Source organism: Acinonyx jubatus, chromosome C1, assembly GCF_027475565.1.
Source record: "Acinonyx jubatus isolate Ajub_Pintada_27869175 chromosome C1, VMU_Ajub_asm_v1.0, whole genome shotgun sequence".
Taxonomy (NCBI): Eukaryota; Metazoa; Chordata; class Mammalia; order Carnivora; family Felidae; genus Acinonyx; species Acinonyx jubatus.
In genome coordinates, this window is record NC_069381.1 from 421,559 (window position 1) to 441,309 (window position 19,751).

General features: G+C 65.2%; 2 protein-coding genes across 5 annotated transcripts; one reads left to right on the forward strand and one right to left on the reverse strand.

The window, feature by feature from the left end:
• The first annotated feature begins 64 nt into the window (after window positions 1-64).
• Window positions 65-5,690, forward strand: TAS1R3 (taste 1 receptor member 3). Of its 2 annotated transcripts, XM_027060743.2 has the most exons (6): window positions 1,395-1,753; window positions 1,858-2,158; window positions 2,255-3,034; window positions 3,154-3,357; window positions 3,513-3,633; window positions 3,780-5,690. In XM_027060743.2, the coding sequence occupies exons 1-6, from the start codon at window positions 1,569-1,571 to the stop codon at window positions 4,766-4,768; spliced, it is 2,580 nt and encodes an 859-aa protein (XP_026916544.2). In that variant the 5' UTR covers window positions 1,395-1,568; the 3' UTR covers window positions 4,769-5,690. The 2 variants fall into 2 exon arrangements, with proteins under 2 accessions (XP_026916543.2, XP_026916544.2); XM_027060742.2 differs by having other exon boundaries at window positions 65-3,034; window positions 3,516-3,633.
• DVL1 (dishevelled segment polarity protein 1) lies at window positions 5,652-17,478 on the reverse strand. 3 transcript variants are annotated; one of them, XM_027060746.2, is made up of 16 exons: window positions 17,200-17,478; window positions 12,477-12,546; window positions 12,213-12,334; window positions 11,871-11,974; window positions 11,488-11,626; window positions 10,785-10,878; window positions 10,634-10,703; window positions 10,224-10,363; window positions 10,066-10,142; window positions 9,920-9,987; window positions 9,603-9,755; window positions 8,774-8,905; window positions 8,523-8,690; window positions 8,238-8,444; window positions 7,533-7,572; window positions 6,865-7,003 (listed from the first exon to the last, which is right to left on the reverse strand). In XM_027060746.2, exons 1-15 carry the CDS (start codon window positions 17,367-17,369, stop codon window positions 7,562-7,564), a joined length of 1,725 nt encoding a protein of 574 aa, XP_026916547.1. In that variant the 5' UTR covers window positions 17,370-17,478; the 3' UTR covers window positions 6,865-7,003; window positions 7,533-7,561. The 3 variants fall into 3 exon arrangements, with proteins under 3 accessions (XP_026916546.1, XP_026916545.1, XP_026916547.1); XM_027060745.2 differs by lacking the exon at window positions 7,533-7,572 and having other exon boundaries at window positions 5,652-7,003; window positions 9,678-9,755; window positions 17,200-17,476; XM_027060744.2 differs by lacking the exon at window positions 7,533-7,572 and having other exon boundaries at window positions 5,652-7,003; window positions 17,200-17,476.
• Between the last annotated feature and the right edge of the window lie 2,273 nt (window positions 17,479-19,751).

Below are 19,751 nucleotides of genomic sequence, written 5' to 3' on the forward strand. Positions count from 1 at the left end.
GCCCCACTGCCAGGCTCACAGGGCAGCGGCAACCATGGGGACACGTGGCATGTCTCGGCCAGCAGGGGGCAGGGACATGCTGCCCGTCTGTCCTTGCGCAGGCTTTAGCTTGCCCCCCACCCCGAGCCCCCGCTGAGGTCCACATTATCCCCATTTTGTAGTTGAGAAAACAATCACACAAGGGCCTGGGTTGGAAGGGCAGGTCTGAGGCCAACTACACAGCTTGTAAGGAGAATGTGGAAGGGGAGCCGCCTTGTGCCACACGGTGGTTGGGACGGAAAGAGAACATGTATCAGACCCGAACAGCGGTGTCCCGTGCCACCTCCAGGTCTGCTGCTTCACCCTGTCCAGCGCTACCCTAGACCCAGTAGGGACCGCAGCACCGTGTGGTGCCAGAGCCTGCGAGGACAGCCTGGGGTCCACGAGGACCAGAGAGCCAGTGCTGCACGTATGTGCACACATGTGCATGCAAATGTTCAGGTGCCACGCACTGCATACGTGTCATGCGTTTGTGTGTGTGGTGTGTGCAGGTACAGTGCATCAAGTGTGTGTTCTGCACATGTGTGCACGTCCCGAGAGCACCATGCAGCGGGGGCCCTCCCCACAGGCAGCAAAGACCAGATCCCAGACCACCTCCTATAAACATCTGCCAGGCCCCAGCCAGGGCGGGGTCCACCTGGAGCTCTCCCACTCCACTCCAGGGGCGTCTGCAGCCTCCCCCAGTTCTTCTGGGTGCCTAATGGGCACATCCACCCCTGAGCCTGGTGTCAGGTCCCCAGGCGCCCAGAGGCTAAGTAGGAATGCTGGCAATCCACTGAGGCTCCCCTGCACACACCTGGTGCTGACCCAGCTTCAGAGGCCCATTTGGTTATGGCCTTTCCTCCCTCATTTGCATGCACTGTCCTGCAGGCCCAGCTGTGACCTTTGTCCCCAGAGGGAGGCACCTGCTGTGTCAAGAGCCTAGGCTCGGTGTGGGCACAGCCAGGCTCAGGGGCCCCAAAGTTTCCAGGCCTCAGACACTTAGCAGGGCAACAGCCCAGACCTTCCAGTTGCACTGTTCCCACCTTGGGGCCCTCCCCACCCCAGCCCCAGGGTGGAGACCAAGCTGGCGGGCTGGTCTGTCCCCTGAGGCTGCAGATGGAGTTCCCCACCCCTGGCTGCTAACAGCCCTCTCCAGGGCTGGAGACCGGTGTTTCTGTACCTACTCCTCGGGGCACTGGCACCTCCTACAGGCAGCTGAAGACCCCAGGACCCTCTCCCAGAGACATCCTGAGTGTTCTCCCTCCCTTCCAGGAATGGGGTGGGTGCAGAGCGGTTTGGGCACAGGCAGGTAACAAGATCATGGTCCGTGGTTGGTCAGCCAGGGAGCCTGGTTGTGACATCAGGATCAAAGAGTCCAGAAAGTTGCAAACCTACTGGGCAGGGAATCAAGGGTGTCTCCAGGGGCCCCCCGGGCTCAGCAGGTGCAGACAGGTGAGGACTTTGCTAAGCAAATTCCCTGCACACACCCTACCCCACTTCATCATATCTGGGGCCCCCACCCCGTTCTCTCATTTGCCATCCCTGCCATGCTCGGCCTCGCTCTCCTGGGCCTCACGGCTCTCTTGGACCATGGGGAGGGCGCAACGTCGTGCTTGTCACAGCAGCTCAGGATGCAGGGGGACTATGTGCTGGGTGGGCTCTTCCCTCTGGGCTCTGCCGAGGGTACAGGTCTTGGCGACAGGCTGCAGCCCAATGCTACCATGTGCACCAGGTAGGAATGCAGGGGGTGGGGAGCGAGGCTGGGAGTGGCTCAGGTTGGGGGTGCTCCTGAGTGGGGATGAGGTGTCGGCCACCCGCAGCCCTGTGTGGCCCCAGGTTCTCGTCTCTGGGCCTGCTCTGGGCACTGGCCGTGAAGATGGCGGTGGAGGAGATCAACAACGGGTCTGCCCTGCTGCCCGGGCTACACCTGGGCTATGACCTCTTTGACACGTGTTCAGAGCCCATGGTGGCCATGAAGCCCAGCCTCATGTTCATGGCCAAAGCAGGCAGCTGCAGCATTGCCGCCTACTGCAATTACACACAGTACCAGCCCCGCGTGCTGGCCGTCATCGGGCCCCACTCGTCCGAGCTCGCCCTCGTCACCGGCAAGTTCTTCAGCTTCTTCCTTGTGCCTCAGGTGCGCCCCCCCCCCCACCTCTCCCGGTGCCACCCACCCCCACTGGCCCTGCCCACCGGGGCCCCCACATCAGGAGGTGCGTCCCGGCCACTGCAGGTCAGCTACGGCGCCAGCACCGACCGGCTGAGCAACCGGGAGATCTTCCCGTCCTTCTTCCGCACAGTGCCCAGCGACCGAGTGCAGGTGGCGGCCATGGTGGAGCTGCTGCAGGAGCTCGGCTGGAACTGGGTGGCGGCGGTGGGTAGTGACGACGAGTATGGCCGGCAGGGCCTGAGCCTCTTCTCCGGCCTGGCCAACGCCAGGGGCATCTGCATCGCGCATGAGGGCCTGGTGCCACTGCCACCAGGCAGCCTGCGGCTGGGCGCCCTACAGGGCCTGCTGCGCCAGGTGAACCAGAGCAGCGTGCAGGTGGTGGTGCTGTTCTCCTCCGCCCACGCGGCCCGCACCCTCTTCAGCTACAGCATCCGCTGCAAGCTCTCACCCAAGGTGTGGGTGGCCAGTGAGGCCTGGCTGACCTCAGACCTGGTCATGACGCTGCCCGGCATGCCTGGGGTGGGCACCGTGCTGGGCTTCCTGCAGCAGGGCGCCCCGATGCCGGAGTTCCCATCCTACGTGCGGACCCGCCTGGCCCTGGCCGCTGACCCTGCCTTCTGCGCCTCGCTGGACGCTGAACAGCCAGGCCTGGAGGAGCACGTGGTGGGGCCACGCTGCCCCCAATGTGACCACGTCACGCTAGAGAACCTATCTGCGGGGCTGCTGCACCACCAGACCTTCGCTGCCTACGCGGCTGTGTATGGCGTGGCCCAGGCCCTTCACCACACACTGCGCTGCAATGCCTCGGGCTGCCCCAGGCGGGAGCCTGTGCGGCCCTGGCAGGTAAGGCCGAGGAGCCCCCACCCTCCCGAGAGCGGGGAATTTCAGTGGGGAATCTGGGCTGGCGGCAGCTCTGGCCGGCCTGGCCCGGCCCCACCCACCTGCTCCAACGCACCCGTCAGCTCCTAGAGAACATGTACAATGTGAGCTTCCGTGCTCGCGGCCTGGCACTGCAGTTCGACGCCAGCGGGAACGTGAACGTGGATTACGACCTGAAACTGTGGGTGTGGCAGGACCCGACGCCCGAGCTGCGCACCGTAGGCACCTTCAAGGGCCGCCTGGAGCTCTGGCGCTCTCAGATGTGCTGGCACACGCCGGGGAAGCAGGTGAGCACTGGGTGGCCGGTCCCCAGCTGCACAGCAGCTTTCCCCTCAGCCGGGAGAGAGCTCTGACCCTGCCTGGGGCGCAGTGGGGGACCGTCCACAGGTCCGGGCGGGTGCACCAAGCTGAGCACAGCCCGAGCCCCGAGGCCCTATGCCAGCAGCCCGTGTCCCAGTGCTCCCGGCAGTGCAAGGAGGGCCAGGTGCGCCGCGTGAAGGGCTTCCACTCTTGCTGTTACGACTGCGTGGACTGCAAGGCGGGCAGTTATCAGCGCAACCCAGGTGAGCACCTCCCTGAGGCTGAGCAGGGGCGGGGACCCACACGGTCTCACGTCCTGGCTCCAAGTCCAACTCTGAGGCCACGGCAGGTGGGAGTGTGGTGGTAGAGCCTGTCCCCCCAGTGCCCCCTCTCTCCTCCCACACCACAGATGACCTCCTCTGCACCCAGTGTGACCAGGACCAGTGGTCCCCAGACCGGAGCACACGCTGCTTCCCCCGCAAGCCCATGTTCCTGGCATGGGGGGAGCCAGCTGTGCTGCTACTGCTCGCGCTGCTGGCTCTGGCACTGGGCCTGGCGCTGGCGGCCCTGGGGCTCTTCCTTTGGCACTCGGACAGCCCGCTGGTTCAGGCCTCAGGTGGGCCACGGGCCTGCTTTGGCCTGGCCTGCCTGGGCCTGGTCTGCCTCAGTGTCCTCCTGTTCCCTGGCCAGCCAGGCCCTGCCAGCTGCCTGGCCCAGCAGCCACTGTTCCACCTCCCACTCACTGGCTGCCTGAGCACGCTTTTCCTGCAAGCGGCCGAGATATTTGTGGGGTCGGAGCTGCCACCAAGCTGGGCTGAGAAGATGCGTGGCCGCCTGCGGGGGCCCTGGGCCTGGCTGGTGGTGCTGCTTGCTATGCTGGCAGAAGCCGCATGGTGTGCCTGGTACCTGGTAGCCTTCCCGCCAGAGGTGGTGACGGACTGGCGGGTACTGCCCACAGAGGCGCTGGTGCACTGCCACGTGCACTCCTGGATCAGCTTCGGCCTGGTGCATGCCACTAACGCCATGCTGGCCTTCCTCTGCTTCCTGGGCACTTTCCTGGTGCAGAGCCGGCCAGGCCGCTACGATGGTGCCCGCGGCCTCACCTTTGCCATGCTGGCCTACTTCATCACCTGGATCTCCTTTGTGCCCCTCTTTGCCAATGTGCACGTGGCCTACCAGCCTGCCGTGCAGATGGGCGCCATCCTCCTCTGTGCCCTGGGTATCCTAGCCACCTTCCACCTGCCCAAGTGCTACCTGCTGCTGCAGCGGCCGGAGCTCAACACCCCTGAGTTCTTCCTGGAAGACAATGCCAGAGCACAGGGCAGCAGTTGGGGGCAGGGGAGGGGAGAATCGGGGCAAAAACAAGTGACACCTGATCCAGTGACCTCACCGCAGTGAGCCTACTAGACTTAGTTGAGATGCCCCCAAACTGAGTTCTTATGAAGCAACCCAGACAGTACCTCAACTGCTGAGACCACCCCCAGTTCTAGATCTTGACAGCAGGCTGACCGCTGACCTGGATGCCACAATGATCCTTGGGCCTGCAGCACTCAGGAAGGTCCTCAGCACCCACCTGGGGCCCCAGAGAGACTCTGCCCCTGTCCCAGACAAGCCCTGGTCAGGACCTACCCAGGTGATCCAGCCTTACTGTTCCAGAATAAAGCCAACAAAAGTTTCCTCGGGGCTCCTTAGCTCAGGCCAAGAGCTCAGGAAGGCCCCTAGCCAGACCACTTGAAGGCCAAGCTGGGCATTACTTGCCTGGCCAGGCCCAGCCTGGAGACCCCAGCCAGCATCCCCTCCAAGCATCACAGGGGTGGGAGGTTGGTGGGTGGTGGTCAGCTGTGCTGATTCCTCCGCAGAGGCACGTGACAGACCGTGGTTCCCAGAGTGGTGCAGGAATAGTGAGCAGGGCAGAAGCCCACTTAGTGGGGGAGGGAGACATCCAAACCCTTCCCCTCCCTGGCCCAACCCAAGCGGGTAAAATGGGGTCAGCCGCCACCAGCACCGTGGACAGAGCCCAGGCAGGGTGGTGGTGGGACTCAGCACCAAGGCCAGCACCCACAACGAAGACCCCTGGAGCCGGGAGGCAGCACCACGGACAGAAGACCAGCCACCGGGACTCTGCTGGCAGCCAGCACCGGGGACAGAGCCTTGTGGCTGACCGGGAACCCAGAGCGCAGCACCTGGCCAGTCCTGGGTCAGCTCTTAGCCAGGCCCTGAGGAGGCTGGACAAGTCTTCTAAGGTACCCCAGCAGGAGAGAAGAGACAGTCCACACGTCAGTCCCATAAAATTAAATGCTTTTTAGTCTTTAAAATAGCATTTACACAGAAGCAGCTCTATTAACTATCTGGACGGACACTCTGACTTGATACAGTATCTACAGCGCAGATGTGTGCAGGCCAGAAACGCCAGGAAGGAAGCGGCGTGAGTGGGTGGGCAGTCACCTGAGGACAGCAAGGAAGGGTGGGCTGCCTACCCCCTCTCCCCCAGACCCTGCCCCTGCAGCAGCTGCGTGCATCTGTGCCCTCTGCCCCTCAGGGTCACATCCCCACCACTGCTAGCTCAAACACATGCCTCTCCTGTCTGTCTCTCCCTCACCAACCCTCCCACTTTCAGACACAACCTGTGTCCCTGCATTCAGTCTGAGTCCCGGGGGCAGGGGGGCAGCTGACCTGGCCACCACCTTCCCCAGGGCACACAGGCCAGACAATAAATAAATAAATTAGATCCCTATCCTGGGCATCCACAGAAGAGCCTGGGGGCTCTGATTCCACCTTTGAGGGGTCCGACCCAGCCCAGGAGAGAGTGGTGGGGCCTGTGTCCTGGGCAAACAGGGGGCCCAGGGCCAGCAGCTACTTCTCAGCTTAGTCTGAAGCCCTGTGCATGGCTCTGTGGGCAAGTGGGAGTCCCAGAGGCACTCCAAGGGCACCGGGAGGTGGAGGACCCTCACCAGGGTCTGCATGGACACAAGCCGCTCTGAACAGCAATGTGCAGGCCACCGAGTCCAGATCGTGGTGGTCTGGGCTGCCCTCCGCCCATCCCCCCAGCCTGCTCCCACTCTCTGTCCAGGCCTGGGCCCTAAGACATGGCCCCTTGTGTGCCCCAGAGCACAGGCTGGCTTGAGGCAGGACAGCCACCAATAAGGCAAGCCCACACAAGCTCCAGGGGCAGTGCCCGTGCAGGAACAGCCAGGACCACCAGCTCCCCCACCATGGGGCCCAGCTGAAGGCACTCTCTCCTCGGTCACATGATGTCAACAAAAAATTCACAGGGGTTTCCCATGGCCTTCTGGAAGGACTGGCGGCTGCCCGTCAGCTCTGGGGGAACAGCAGCCAGCTCCCGGACAGGTGGCCCCCCAGGCGGCCCCCCCACCGCCGAGTATGCCTTTGTCAGGGGGTACAGTGGGGGGAGGCCCGGGGCGGCAGCCGAGGCCTGACTGTGTGGGCTGCTGCCCCGGCTGAGCTGACTAGCCGGACGCTCCCTCCAGCCGCTGCCAGCGACCCCACTCGGTGCTGCATGGTCCGACTCGCTGCCACTGCCTCCGGCTCCAGCCGCCCGGCGCTCCTTCTCGCGGCCCAGTGCCCGCCGGCTGCTGCCGCCGGCGCTCCGGGTGGACCCACTGCTTTTGCTTCCTGGAGTCAAGGAGTGGAGGGAGGAACGAGATGGCGTGAGGCCGTGCCACTCCCAGGACAACCGGGCGTTGCCAGGGCAACCAGGGGCAGAGCCTGGTGGTCTCAAGCAGGGTGGGTGGGAGGGGGGCAGCCATGCAGACAGGAGGGCAGGGCTGACCCCACTCAGAGAAGCCAGAGCAGCTGCAGCAGCACGGGGCGGGGGGGGGGGGCAGTGGGGATGGGGGGGGGGGCGCAGGGCGAGCGGCGGCAGGCAGGGACACTCCGGGGCCAGCACAGTGCCTCCTCTCACCCCAATGCCTGACCTTGCAGCTGAGGACCTGAGGCACCAGTGAGGCCCTGTGTGCCTGGTGCTCCCATCGGCCATCCTGGGCCCCCCCCACACAAAGACCCGCCTTCCGTCCAGCCCCAAGGCCCTGGCCAGCTACTCAGCTCAGCCCCCGTCCTGGGCTCCCAGGAAGAGCGGGGAGCCTGAGAAGGCCAGCTGGCTGGGAACATGCCGAGAGGGACGCCGGGCAGGACCCTGGCTTACCGGCCCGGAGGGTCCACTCCGCTAGTCCTTCAGTCTAAGGCTTGCTCAGCACAAAGCAAGGGATAGCATGAGTCACACAGCAGGCCCAGCCCGGTCACCCTTCCCGCCCACAGGGGCATGCCGCCACCAGCTGGGCCTGTCCAGGGTCCACAGGCACCCAACACAGCTTCCCCTTGGGCACCACTGCCCTCTGACTTGCTCTCCTCTCTCTCCCACCCCTTTCTGGGTCTACTGGGCTGGCTGCCTGACCTCTCTCTCCTGGTCTCAGCGACACAGACAGCCTCAGGCCACTCCTCCAACAAGCCCCTCCTCAGCTTTCCACACATCCCAGAGTAGATGCGCAGTTGTCTGTGAAAGTGTCCCCTCTGGCTCCCTGCTGGGCTGCAGGTGCCGCAGCGAGGGTGGGGGAGGTCTGTCCTCCACTGTGTCCCAGGGCCCCTCCACCGCCCTTTTCCGCGTCATCTCCCGGCCTTTTGCTTCTGCCACACCTGGACCACCAGCCCCTCCCACACCCACACAACCACCGAAGTCTGCAGGGTTCGCCCCGTCCCCCTCAGCCACTCACCCCTTCCAGAAGGAGCACGCCCAGGGCCTCAACACAGAGCAGGCAGGAGCACACAGGGCGGGGGGGGGGGGGGGGTGGGCACATAGGGCAGAGCCAGGCGGCAGGGACAGCAGGGAGCCAGGCGCCAGGCAGGCTCTCACCTTCACTCTGCTGACTCCCAGCACTGCCGCTGCCATAGCTGAAGCCAGGGTCCTGGTATGCAGGTGGGAAGCAGGGCGGGGGGCCCGGGTACTGGTAGGGGTAGCCCTGACCCAGGGGCCAGGGGGCAGCTGGATGGGGCAGCGGGGCCAGCGTGTCCTGATCCGAGGCCCCACTGGAACCACTGTTGAGGTTCAGGGCTGCGAGATCTGGCAGGAAGGGAGGGTGGCTGAGGGCGGGGTGGGCAGGCCCTCTGGGGACCCCCTGCCCCGCAGCCCCTCACTCACTGCTGCACAGGTCCCCGAAGACGTAGTAGCACTGCTCCGAGAAGGTGATCTTGTTCACCGTGTGCCGCAGGAAGCCACGCTTCAGCATGCTGCTGGCGTACTTGCGGGCCTCGCGCCGTTCCTTGAAGCCCTCCACGTGCGTGTACAGCCAGTCCACCACGTCCGCCCCTGGCCCGCGGCACGTGTCAGGGCACGGAGCCTGGGGGCGCTGACCCTGCCCACCCGGAGCCAGCCCAGCGGGGACCCCTCACCGATGACGGCATTGGCGATGGTGATCTTGAGCCACATGCGGTCTCGGATCTCCAGGCCCGAGTCTGGCAGCTTCATGACACGCACCACAGCACCCATGTCACTCTTCACCGTCAGCGGCGCCTCCTCCAGCTCTGCAAGGCAGAGCCCCCCCTTCAGCCCCGAGCAGCTGAGGGCAGGGGGAGGGCTTGGGGTGGACCCCGGGCCCTGCTGCTGCACCCGTCTCAGAGACCGGGCCCCGCGTAGGGTCTCTGGTCCCAGAGCCCAGATGGCAAGGCTGTCTCGTGACTGTGGGGCCCACGCCCACCACAGGATGGGCCCTCCCAGGGGCGGGGAGCAGGCGTGGGCCGGGGAGATTGAATCTCTTGTCTCCTGCCCCTGCAGATGCTTCATCGGGATCTTGGGCCCAAACCAAGGTGGAGCCACCCCCGCCCTGCAGGTCAGATCCCCAAGAAGAGAGATCAGGCCTCTCCCCACCACCACCCCCCTCCCGCCACTCCTCCGCTAGCTCAGGGCTGTTAGTCATGTCAGCTGCAAGAAAGCAGGCGGGGGGTCACACACATGGGGGACAGGCCACTCCCCCGGTCCCCGCCGAGGCAGAGCCCTGGGCAGGGACCACAGGGCTGTCCTGGTCCTCTGGGCACCTTTCCACCCACCACGCAGGCAGCAAACTGGAAGGAGGGTGCGCACGAGGGCACACACGGGTCAGACACACGTGTCGGCAGCGTCCATCCGTACGTGTGCCCTGCGCCTGACTGTGCTGGGTGGGCACTTAGGACAGGTCCCCCACCCGGGTGCCTCAGGTCCCTGCTCTCCTGAGCTGCCACTTACGCGGAGCACCGGGCACAGAGCTGGTTAGTGAGGAGGAGCTGGTACGCGTGACGGCGCTGGAGCAGGGGCTCGTACCATAGCGGGGCAGGGCTCCGGTCAGCGCCGCCGTGTGGGACAGCCAGGCGGCAGGGTCGATGGGCCGAACCGGGTCAGCTGGGTGGCCACCGTGTGGTAACGCATGTGGTAACGGACAGATGGACAAACGGACGGGCGGATGGTAGGACACACAATGGAGCACGGGGGCACAGAGGAAAGGACCTTCAGGCTGGGCGAGCGCCCTCATCCCCCTCCCCTGTCAGCCCTGAGGGGTCACTTACCCCTCGGGATGGTGAAGTAGCTCCGGGGGGTTGGGTCCCAGCACTTGGCCACCGTGAGGCTGATGGGCCTGTGGGGTGGGGCAGGTCACACGGGGAACGCCCCGTGCGGGCCCCCCAATACACCACCTGCCCACCCCGCGCCTCACCCCGTCTGGGACACGATCTCCCGCAGCACCCGCACAGCGTCATCGTTGCTCATGCTCTCGAAATTGATGTCATTCACCTGGGGGGCAGGGAGGGGTTCAGCGCGGTGGGCTGGGGGTGCCGGCCTCTTGGCCCCCCAGCAGCTCCCGCAGCCCCGCACCTGCAACAGCATGTCCCCGGGCTCAATGCGGCCGTCGGCAGCCACGGCCCCGCCCTTCATGATGGAGCCGATATAGATGCCGCCGTCTCCCCGGTCGTTGCTCTGCCCCACGATACTGATGCCTAGGAAGTGGTGCCTCTCTGCAGGGGCGAGGGGTGAGCAAGTGTCTGCTGAGGGGGCCCGGCCCAGCCAGGCGCCCCGCACCCCACTGGGGAGGCCCCACGGTCTGCTGAGGGGGCCCGGCCCACCCAGGCGCCCCGCACCCCACTGGGGAGGCCCCACGGTCTGCTGAGGGGGCCCGGCCCACCCAGGCGCCCCGCACCCCACTGGGGAGGCCCCACGGTCTGCTGAGGGTCCCGGCCCACCCAGGCGCCCCGCACCCCACTGGGGAGGCCCCACGGAGCCCTCACCCATGTTGAGCGTGACGGTGATGATGTTCAGGGACATAGTAGAGTCCGTGATGCTGCTAAAGGAAGAGGCCTGTGGAGGGGCACGAGTGAGGGGGTGCAGGTGGGGGCTTCTGAAGGGCAGACCCCCACCCAGCGCCTGGCTGCCACCTACACGGTCCGTCTGCCGCAGGCGCTGCTTCCGCCGCCGGCGCTTGTGCTTCCGGATGAGCCGGGAGGAGGTGCTCTGCTCCGTGGAGCTGCTCAGTCTGGGGGGGCATGAAGGTCAGGGGCCAGGCCACAGGCTGCAGGGCTGAGGCAGGTGGGGAGAACAGGGCGCCCCCCAACACACACACGCAGGGAGTGGAGGTGATGGGCGTTGTCCCCCCCGCCCCCCGGCCCCGACCAGGCCGACTGTGGGAGACACGGGGCTGAGGTACAGTTTGCTCAGGAGAAGGCTCAGCTTCTGGTTGTGCACACATGACACGTACACACCCCACACCTGCACGGAGTACTTCTCTCAGGACAGACGGAGACACAGACGCTGAGCCAGCACATTCGTGCACGTACACCTGTAACACACCCACTCGACACACACACCCATTCACGTACACATGCCCGTGCAATCAAGCACACGTCCAGGGTCACACACACCCATGCACACGCACGCGCGCACACACACACACACACACACCTGTAAACACCTGCACACCCATGTAGAATGTGGCCATGCACACACACACCCGTTCACACACATAGGCCCATGCCCATACGTGCGCACCCATTACACACCTACGCACACGTGCCCCCCCACACCACGCCCACGTGTGCATACACCTATAGCACACCCGTGCACACCTGCATGCACACCCACGCACCGGCTTGTGTTGTCATCCTCGTCTGAGTCGATGAAACTACTGGACTCAAGCTCACTGCTCAGCACGGTGGACGCGCTGTCGGCGGGCAGCCCCAGCTCTCGCCGCCGGTCCCCCCTCGGGTGCCCATTGGTCCGGGCAGCTGCGGGGAAAGCCAGTAGGGGAGCTGGCCGTGGGGTCCCGTGTTGCCTCGAGCACCAGCTGAACTAGGAGCTGGCCAGGTGGCTGTGGGACTGCTGGGGGGCGGGATCACCAGGGTCCTGTGCAGACGGGCCTAGGACCTCCACCCGGGGTCCCCTACTGGTTGGGGGCAGTAACTGGGAGCAGGCAGGGACATGGGGGTGCACCATAGGGGCCCAGGGGCGTCCGCCATGTGGCCCTGTTACCCTCTTCACGGTTCCGGCGTCGGGCTCTCTCCCGCCGGTGGCTGACCATGGACTCCGTGCCAGTGTCGTTGTCCATGCAATCACGGCTGCTCGCTACATTGGGGCTGTGCCCACAAGAGGGGGTGGGCCAGGGCAGGCTGTACCTTGGACGCCCTCCCAGCTCCTTGCCCCTTCTCCCACCCGCCCACCTACCTAGATCGGGCCTCTCTGCCCACCCCGCATCCGCTGACCAGTTTCTACTGCCCGTGGGTCCCTGGTCAGCTGCCCCTCCTCCCGAAAGGCCTGGCCGGCAGCAGGCCCCTCAGCACCACCAGCCTCAGCCCCCCCGCCCACAGTCCTTACTGGAAAGAAGGGGGCCGGGAATCCCCAATGCCGCCCGTCCTCTCAAGAGGCGGGGGCAGGTCTGTATGGCCATCAGTGCTCTGAGACCCTGCGTCTGAGTGCGCGCCCTCAGCCAGGACCAGCTGTGGAGGAGAGCGATGGCTCAGGGACGCCCCCCCGCCTGCGGGCCCACCCCCCACCCCCACCCCCACCCCCGCCACGGGCTCACCCAAGCCCAGCCCCCACCGTAGCCTAGCAGCCTCTGCCAACATCCCACGGACTCACCCAAGAGACCACGCGGCCGTTGAAGCAGGGCAGCTTGGCGTTATCATCAGAGATCTCCTCCTTTACCACCCTGTGGGCAGACATGGCCGTGAGGCCACCTGCACCAGGGCCTGCTCACACCAGCGGACTCCGGAGGTAAGACCTCCCCACACTCTTGTCCAGGGTGCGTGCCGGCCCAGGGCGCACAGCCCCACGCCCAGATGTCAGTCTGTGGATGCTGCTGCCCAACATGTTCCCTTCCTGGGGACCCCTCCCAGGGCCCGGGTCAGAGAAAGGTCCAAACTCCCGACCCTCTACCAGCAGGGGGTCATCTCCTACAGCCCCCTATAATGCAAGCATTAATCTTGCTTTGTGTTGTGTGCCCCGCGCAGTGTGGATCCGTGAGGGTGGGGCTCTGTCTGGCTTTTCCCCTCCACCTCCCCTCCCCCAACCCCAGCCCCAACCCAGAACAGGGCCTGTTCACAGCAGGCCTCCATACAGATGTGAGGACAGTCAGTCAGACCACACGGACACAGGGAGGTAGAGATGGGTGGCAGACAGGCCTGTACACGCACACGGAGGGCAGGCCACAGCCCTCCTGACCCATCTAACTGGCCAAGGAGACAGAAGCAGACCCCCCGACTCACTGCAACAGCCCAACCCAAGGACTGAAACACAGCCAGGCACAAGGCTTTGGGGCCCACCGTGGAGTCTCAGCCCCAGAGGTCAGCAAGCCCCAGCAGCCACGATGCCCTGCAATCAGCCCCCGGCCTATGTTTCAATGCCACACTTGCTCAGGGGGGTTTAGGGGTGGGGAAGGTACCCAGGCAGGACACAGAGGACACTGGGAGGGAAGCGTACAATGCTGTGGTCAGACACAGGTTTGCGAGGGGGGCGGGGTGTCAGGTCTCAGATTCAGAGGGCCAAGGAGAACAGCAGCCCGCACAGATCACAGGGGCAGCTGGGGAGGGGCGGTGGGGCAGAGCAGGCAGTGGTTACGGCCCAGACGCACCCCCAGGGATGAGGGCAGGCAGGGTCAGGCCTACAGCAGGAGGCACCCCTACGCCCTACCCCCCTGGAGCCCAACCCTGCCCAACACAGAGAGATTTCCACACCCAGGACTTGGGCCCAGTGGAGAAACAGGAGCCAGAACGGGCAGGAAGCAGCCTTGTGACCTGCTGAGCCCGGACACCTGGTCTCTGCTAGTCCTGGGCAGCAACAGGTGGCAGGAGGTCCCCACAGAGCTGGCACCGCACACTCCCCTCAGGGAGCAAGGCCCAAGTCCACCACCCACCACCCAGGCCTCAGAAGACAAAAGACACAAGGCCAGCCTGGGCGGGATGGGGCACCCGGCCAGGGTCAGCCACACACGCAACGATTAGGTGGACACCCCAATGGGAGAAGGCCCCACGTCTGCCGCCCCAACTTACGACTGCACCACAGCCCTATGGAGTTGGGCTTCCAGGGGAGGCCGTGACCCAGCCCCGGACTCAGCAGAGGCCACGTAAGAGGGTGTCACCACAGCAAGACCTGAGGTGGCCTAGGGACACCTGGGGCTCTGCCAGCCGCAGCCAGCAGACAAAGCCCTGGAGCAAGCCCTCCTGGGAGCCCAGCAGGCGGAGAGCACAGTCTCTGAGTGAGGGCAGCGACAGAGACTTGGGAGGGACCTGATTCCTGTCTCACAGCCCAGGTGGCCCAGCCTTTCCTGCCATTCCCAAGCCCCCGCCCTTTCTGACTCACCCCCCCCCCGCCCCAGCAGGCAGATGGGTGCCCCAGCCCCCACACCACAGGGCCTGCCTGGCTCCCCCAGGGGCAGACGCGCCAGAAGCACCCTAGGTCTCTACTGCTCACCTGGCCAGGGCCTAGAGATGACCAATCAGCCAGGGTTGTCCCTGACCCCTGTACAGACGCCCCACCCCCAGGGCCCAGAGTCCCTGCTTCCCTGGCCCCCCTCAGCCTGTCCTCCAACCAGCACGACAGAGCATCCTGCCTTCCACCTGAGGCCTGGGGCACTGGGGGATACCACAGTCCCCCACCCAGCTAGGCCAAGACAGCCAGGCTGGGGGAAGGGGCACCAGAGCCCCCAGGACAAGGGCGCGAGTGCTTTCCCCAGGATACACGATGCTGCCCACCACTGGCCAGCACGATCTCTGGGTGCTCCAGGGCAGAGACAAGGGTAGGAGAGGCCTCAGTGGAGCTGGGGGAAATGCCTCCAAGCAATTCTGGGGCTCCCTCCTGGGCCGGGCCTCACCATGTGGAAGAGCAGGCCTCAGGAGGAGTCTCCACCGACCCTCAGGGGTGGCCATCCAGGGGCACCCCCATTGGCATCACGCCCCCAACCTCAGAATTCCTGGCGAGATCCCGGTTAACCTCAAACTTGTGGCTGTCCGGCCCCGCCTGCCGCCCCCGCAGACTCGCCCTGGCAAGGAATCTTTGCAGAGCAGGGCCCTTGGAACCGGGCACAGACACAGGCCCAAGGGGACCCCCGGGGCCCTTGGAACCGGGCACAGACACAGGCCCAGGGGAACCCCCAGGGCTCCCAGAGGCCACAGCATGCCACAGGCCAGCCCTTCCCAGTGGGCTACCCACAAATGTGTCCCCAGAGGCACAGGGTCCCCTCAACCAGACCTCCCCACCATGGAGCGGGAGGCTGCAGAGCAAACTAGACACAACCGGGGAGACCTCCAAGAGTCCCCCTCCTGCACCCACGAGTCAGGGATCCTCAGCTCCCACCTTGCTTTCACCTGCCCCCCACCACCACCTCTTGATCCTAGAGCTCCCCCAAGCTCAGCTCTGCAGATTCCAGGGCCAGAGGGCCCCGGTCCTCTACACCCTGGACTCTCCCGACACCACTAAGGCACTGACCCCAGATGGACCAGCTGTGGAGGGCAGAGTGGGCATTCACCCAGGCAATCTGGGTCAGGCCCAGCCCCCATCCCCTGCCCCACAGCCCTCACACGGCCCACAGGCAGGTGGCTCCAGCGACCGGAGCTCCTGGCCCAGAGATGGAGAGGCCAGGGCCACCGCCAGGCAGACGAACTAAGTGCCAAGCCCAGCCAGGCCTGGAATCAGCAAGGCAGCCCTGGTGGCAAGGGCACTTCAACGTGTGCCTCACCATCTAAAAGCTAGGCCCAGACCCCTCCCTGAACCATGGCTCACCAAAGCCAAAGCTTGGCACCTCTGGGCCAGCCCACCATAGGCCCAGAGACCTTCCCCAGCTCTGCTGGGTCAGAATGGCTGTGACCTGCATGGGAAAAGTGGGACGTGGGCTCAGGACTCCCCACCCACCTGGCCAAAAATGGGAGTGGGACCCGGCCCAGAGCAGGTGGACATGGCCACAGCTCAGACTCCCCTTTCCCTTACTAGGTGTCCAGCTGTGGCCAGGAACATGAGGCTCTGGGAACTCAGGCCCTGGCCCACAGTGGGAAGGAAGGTTGGGGCAGGAGGCTCACCAGGGTGTTCCTCACAGCCCCTGATTCCAGGCTACCCCTCGCATGGTAGGGCCGCTGCCCCAGCCCAGCCAGGACTGCTAAGAACACGCCCTCACTCTCTGCCTCTCGCCAGTGGTGGTGGTGCCCAAGAGAGTCTAGTTGTCCAAATGTACCTCAGGCCCCCTGAGAACTGCAGAATGGCCCCAGCGTGACCTGCCCTGGGGCTATCCAGTATTCATGCAAACCAGAGAATCCAGGAAATGGCCTCAATGTCAAAGTCCCGAGACACAGTCGCACACAAGGACACAGGCTGCCTGAGGGCGGCCAGGCCCACCTGCTTAGCCCATGAGGCCTCTGAATACCCCACCCCCAGCACTACTGAGCTGGGGACTCAGGTTACCCATGGCTGTGCTAGGTCAGGCCTCGGATAGAGCTTCAAGTGGACAGCCAGCCTCCTGCTTACAGTTCCAGAAGCCCAGCCCAGTGCAAGCGGGAAGTCCCCTCAGCCAAGACAACCACCACTAAGGCTGGACATGGGGACACCGACCCAGAGGCTGCCTGGAGTCAGCAGATGGCCTAGGCTGCTCCCAGGAACCCAAATACTATGTGGCTCAACAGGGATAGAGACCCAACAAACGGCAACACTCAGGCAGGGGCAGGTGGAGTGACAATCCAGGGTCCCCAGTGACCCTTGATCTCTGCTCTATCCTCAGGACCCTGGAGAAGGGGTCCAGAGAGAGGCTGCCTTGAGCCTCTGGAAACCTCTGCAGACCCCAACAGACATATCTGTGTCTGTCCCAGAGTACCTCATTTCCCCCATGCTAACTACAGAAGACCTACTGGGCAGCTGGGATACTGCCCCTCTCCTTCTCCCCCCACCCCTCCACTCCTGTGACCCCGGGGCCCCATGAATCACAAGCCCTCCAGGCCAGCTCTAAGCACCTGCCTTCCACGGAAGGGGGGCAGTGGGATCCTGAGTCTGACAAGTGCCAAGGTAGGACGTCAGCTCACTCTGGGCCACGGACCTTGACCACCTGAAAGTCAAACACACTCAGGCACACAGGCCCAGGTCCAGAGTGGGGGCAGAAACGAGGACCCTCTCCCGCACACTGGGCAGCACTCTCAGGCTCCTGGACAGGCAGTCGGGGACAATCATTCGTTCCCAGCTCAGGCCACAGACAGATGGGACTCACGGCAACCCCAGGGAGCGGAGGCACTGCCCCAGTCACAGCCCCAAGATTCCCCAAGGCCCTGCCCCGGTGCGGACAGGTGCGGACACCCGTCCTGGCGCACAGGCCCCACGGCCCACTGACCCGAAGTCCTGGTCCATGGACTTGAAGAAGAATTTGTAAGCGTGCACGGGCCGGTTGCTGAGCACATTCTTGAAGTCGGCCAGAGTGACGCGCTCGGGCGCCACGGGCAGCTTGACCAGGTACGGCGTCTCCTCCTCATCCATGTGATAGATGATCTTGGTCTCCGCCATGGCGCGGCGGCGGCGGCGCGGGGCCCGCGCGGCGCTCCCGGCCCGGCCCGGGGCTCGGACGCCGCCGCCTCGCCGCTGCCGGCCTGCGCCCCGCCTGCCCGCCCGCCCGCTCCGGGCCCGGCCGCTACCAGGCCCCCAGCGCCCCGCCCGGCCGCCCCAGCCCCACCCGCCCCGCCGGCCCCGGCTCTCCTCGCGCCCCGGCTGCTGCCCCGCGGCCCGCGGCCGCCCATCCGCCCCGGCCCGGGGACGCAGGCAGGGAGGGCGTGCGAGGCCCGGCCGCGTCCGTGCGCCCCGCCGCCGCCGCCGCCGCCGCCGCCCCCTCGGGCCGCGCAGTTAAAGGGACCGCCGGCCCCGGGCTGAGCGCGCCCGCCGGGGGGCGCCCGAGAGCGGGCGGGGCCTGACGTCACCCGGCCGCCCGCGGCGCGGGGCGGGGCAGGGCTGCGCACGCGCGGAAGGGCGGGAGGGCGGAGCGCACGCGCGTGGGCAGTGGCGGGGCGGAGGTGGCACCGCCCTCGCGGCTGTCGTGGGCCACGGGTCCCTGGCCCGGCACGAGGGGACGTCCACAATGTGCTCGGGTCTCACCCCACGCTGGGCCTAGGGTCTCGGTCCGTGGGCGGACAGGGGGGCGTCCCCCGGAGGGAGGCGGCTGGGGACCCTCGACGTGCAACCCAGCTGTCAGAAAGGAGACCCCGCCCCAGGCAACGCCAAGCCCCTGGCCAGGGCTCCCTGGGTCCACTGCGGAACACAGAAGTGTGGCTGGGCCGGGGTTCGGGTCCTCCGCCCCCTCGCGAGGTCTCCCAGGGTCCTCAGGTGCTCAAAATCATATCGGCGGGAACCACGGGAAGCTGGGGATACTTCGGGCCGGGCCGTGAGCCGAAGACAGCCCGGTCTCTGCTCCCCCGCGCCCACTCCGGGCTCTCGCGCCCTCTGCCGGGTCCCACGGAGGCCCTGAGAAACACGGGCCAAGTGCATGCAGGTGCTGGCGTGAAGGCGGGAGTGCTCGCGTGAACACGTGTATGTGCTGCTGACAGCAACAGCAGAGGTCAGCGGAGGTCAGCGTGGGCAGCGGTGCACTCGCGCGTGTGCATAGAGGTACCCAGGCAAGGTGCTTCTGGTAGCAGGTGAAGAGATCCCCCGACCCCCACTCCTGCATCTGCGGATCCAACCAGCCTGGGGTCCTCTGTGAACCACGGGAGACCCAGAGCAGTGCCTCTCGGGTTGTGGAGGGTACAACCACACGCTGCTCCAACTGGAGGTAAAGGATCTCCCGCGCCTCCCCCCCCCACCCCCACCCCGCGTCCCTCCCAGGAGGACAACTTGAGGCCACTAGAGGGAGTCCCACATTGGCCAGAGTGAGGAACAGGATAGTCCCCAGGACAGGACCCAAGAGTGATGTTGAGGGGGATGCCCCTCCTGGTGTGTCCCCAGCACTTCCCCTGAAGCTGGCTGGAGCTTGGGTTCTGCCATCTGCCTAGTCATGGCTGTCCTTGGAGGGCGGACCAGCACAGGAGAAAGCCCATCAGTCCACCACTGACTGGCGGGGCCAGACTGAAGAAGGTAAGTCCCTGAGCCCAGGCTGGGGACCACCCCTGGGTCAGCCTGGGCCAAGGGTGCTGACCTCCATTCTCCTGCGCTCTGACAGGGAGAGCAGGCAGGGATCTGTGAGGTTGACCTCCACTTAACAAAGCCTGTGCTTTCTCCCCTTGGGGCTCCGTTTCCCCAGAGGTAATCTGAGGATACTGGGCAGTATGGCCTTGGATGAAGGGTCTGCCATGGCTCTCTGCTGGGTGTCTAGGGAAGGAGGAAGATAGTCCCCACCTGAGAGCTCACTAGTGGCCCAGCATCTCGCGGGCCGGATATAAATGACTGCTAGTCACGTACATGCAGGGGGTCTGATGCCCCATCCGCGCTTTGGCCCCCCCAAGCCTTTCTTTCTCACCAGACTGCCCAAGTCATAGGACACTGGTAGCTGGAGGCTAGAGACAATACCAGAGTGGATTCTGATGTGGTCAGGCTGGCGCACAGCAAGGAAGGGTGAGTCTGTGGTCAGAGCAGTGCAGCTACTGTGGGGCTAGGGGTCACTAGGCTGAGAGGGAGGCCCACTATCAAGCAAGCCACAGCCCCTTGGCCCAGCCTCGCTCCCTGCCTCTGCCACTGTGGGACCCTTGCAGGTGTGTGGTGAGAAAACAGCCATTCTGAGGTGCTGTCTAGGCATTTACAGCAAGACAAGCCTGCTCACACTGAGTCCAGACACTTAGCTAAGAACCCAAGCTTAGGGTGTCCACCACAAACGCCTGCCTCGTGTTTCCCTAGGTACCTTTTAAACTGGCCGTTCAGAATTGAGCCTACAAAAAATTAGTGACCCCTGCCCCAGGCACGTTA

Bases quoted from the DNA above. Each gene is read 5' to 3' on its own strand.
- TAS1R3 (XM_027060743.2), top strand. From the start codon at position 1,569: ATGCTCGGCCTCGCTCTCCTGGGCCTCACGGCTCTCTTGGACCATGGG. The intron at 2,159-2,254 runs GTGCGCCCCCCC...CGGCCACTGCAG, and splicing joins GCTTCTTCCTTGTGCCTCAG to GTCAGCTACGGCGCCAGCAC. The intron at 3,035-3,153 runs GTAAGGCCGAGG...CGCACCCGTCAG, and splicing joins AGCCTGTGCGGCCCTGGCAG to CTCCTAGAGAACATGTACAA.
- DVL1 (XM_027060744.2), bottom strand. From the start codon at position 17,369: ATGGCGGAGACCAAGATCATCTATCACATGGATGAGGAGGAGACGCCG. The intron at 10,879-11,487 runs GTGCGTGGGTGT...ATGCCCCCCCAG, and splicing joins GAGGATGACAACACAAGCCG to ACTGAGCAGCTCCACGGAGC. The intron at 10,143-10,223 runs GTGCGGGGCTGC...CCTGCCCCCCAG, and splicing joins CCGGGGACATGCTGTTGCAG to GTGAATGACATCAATTTCGA.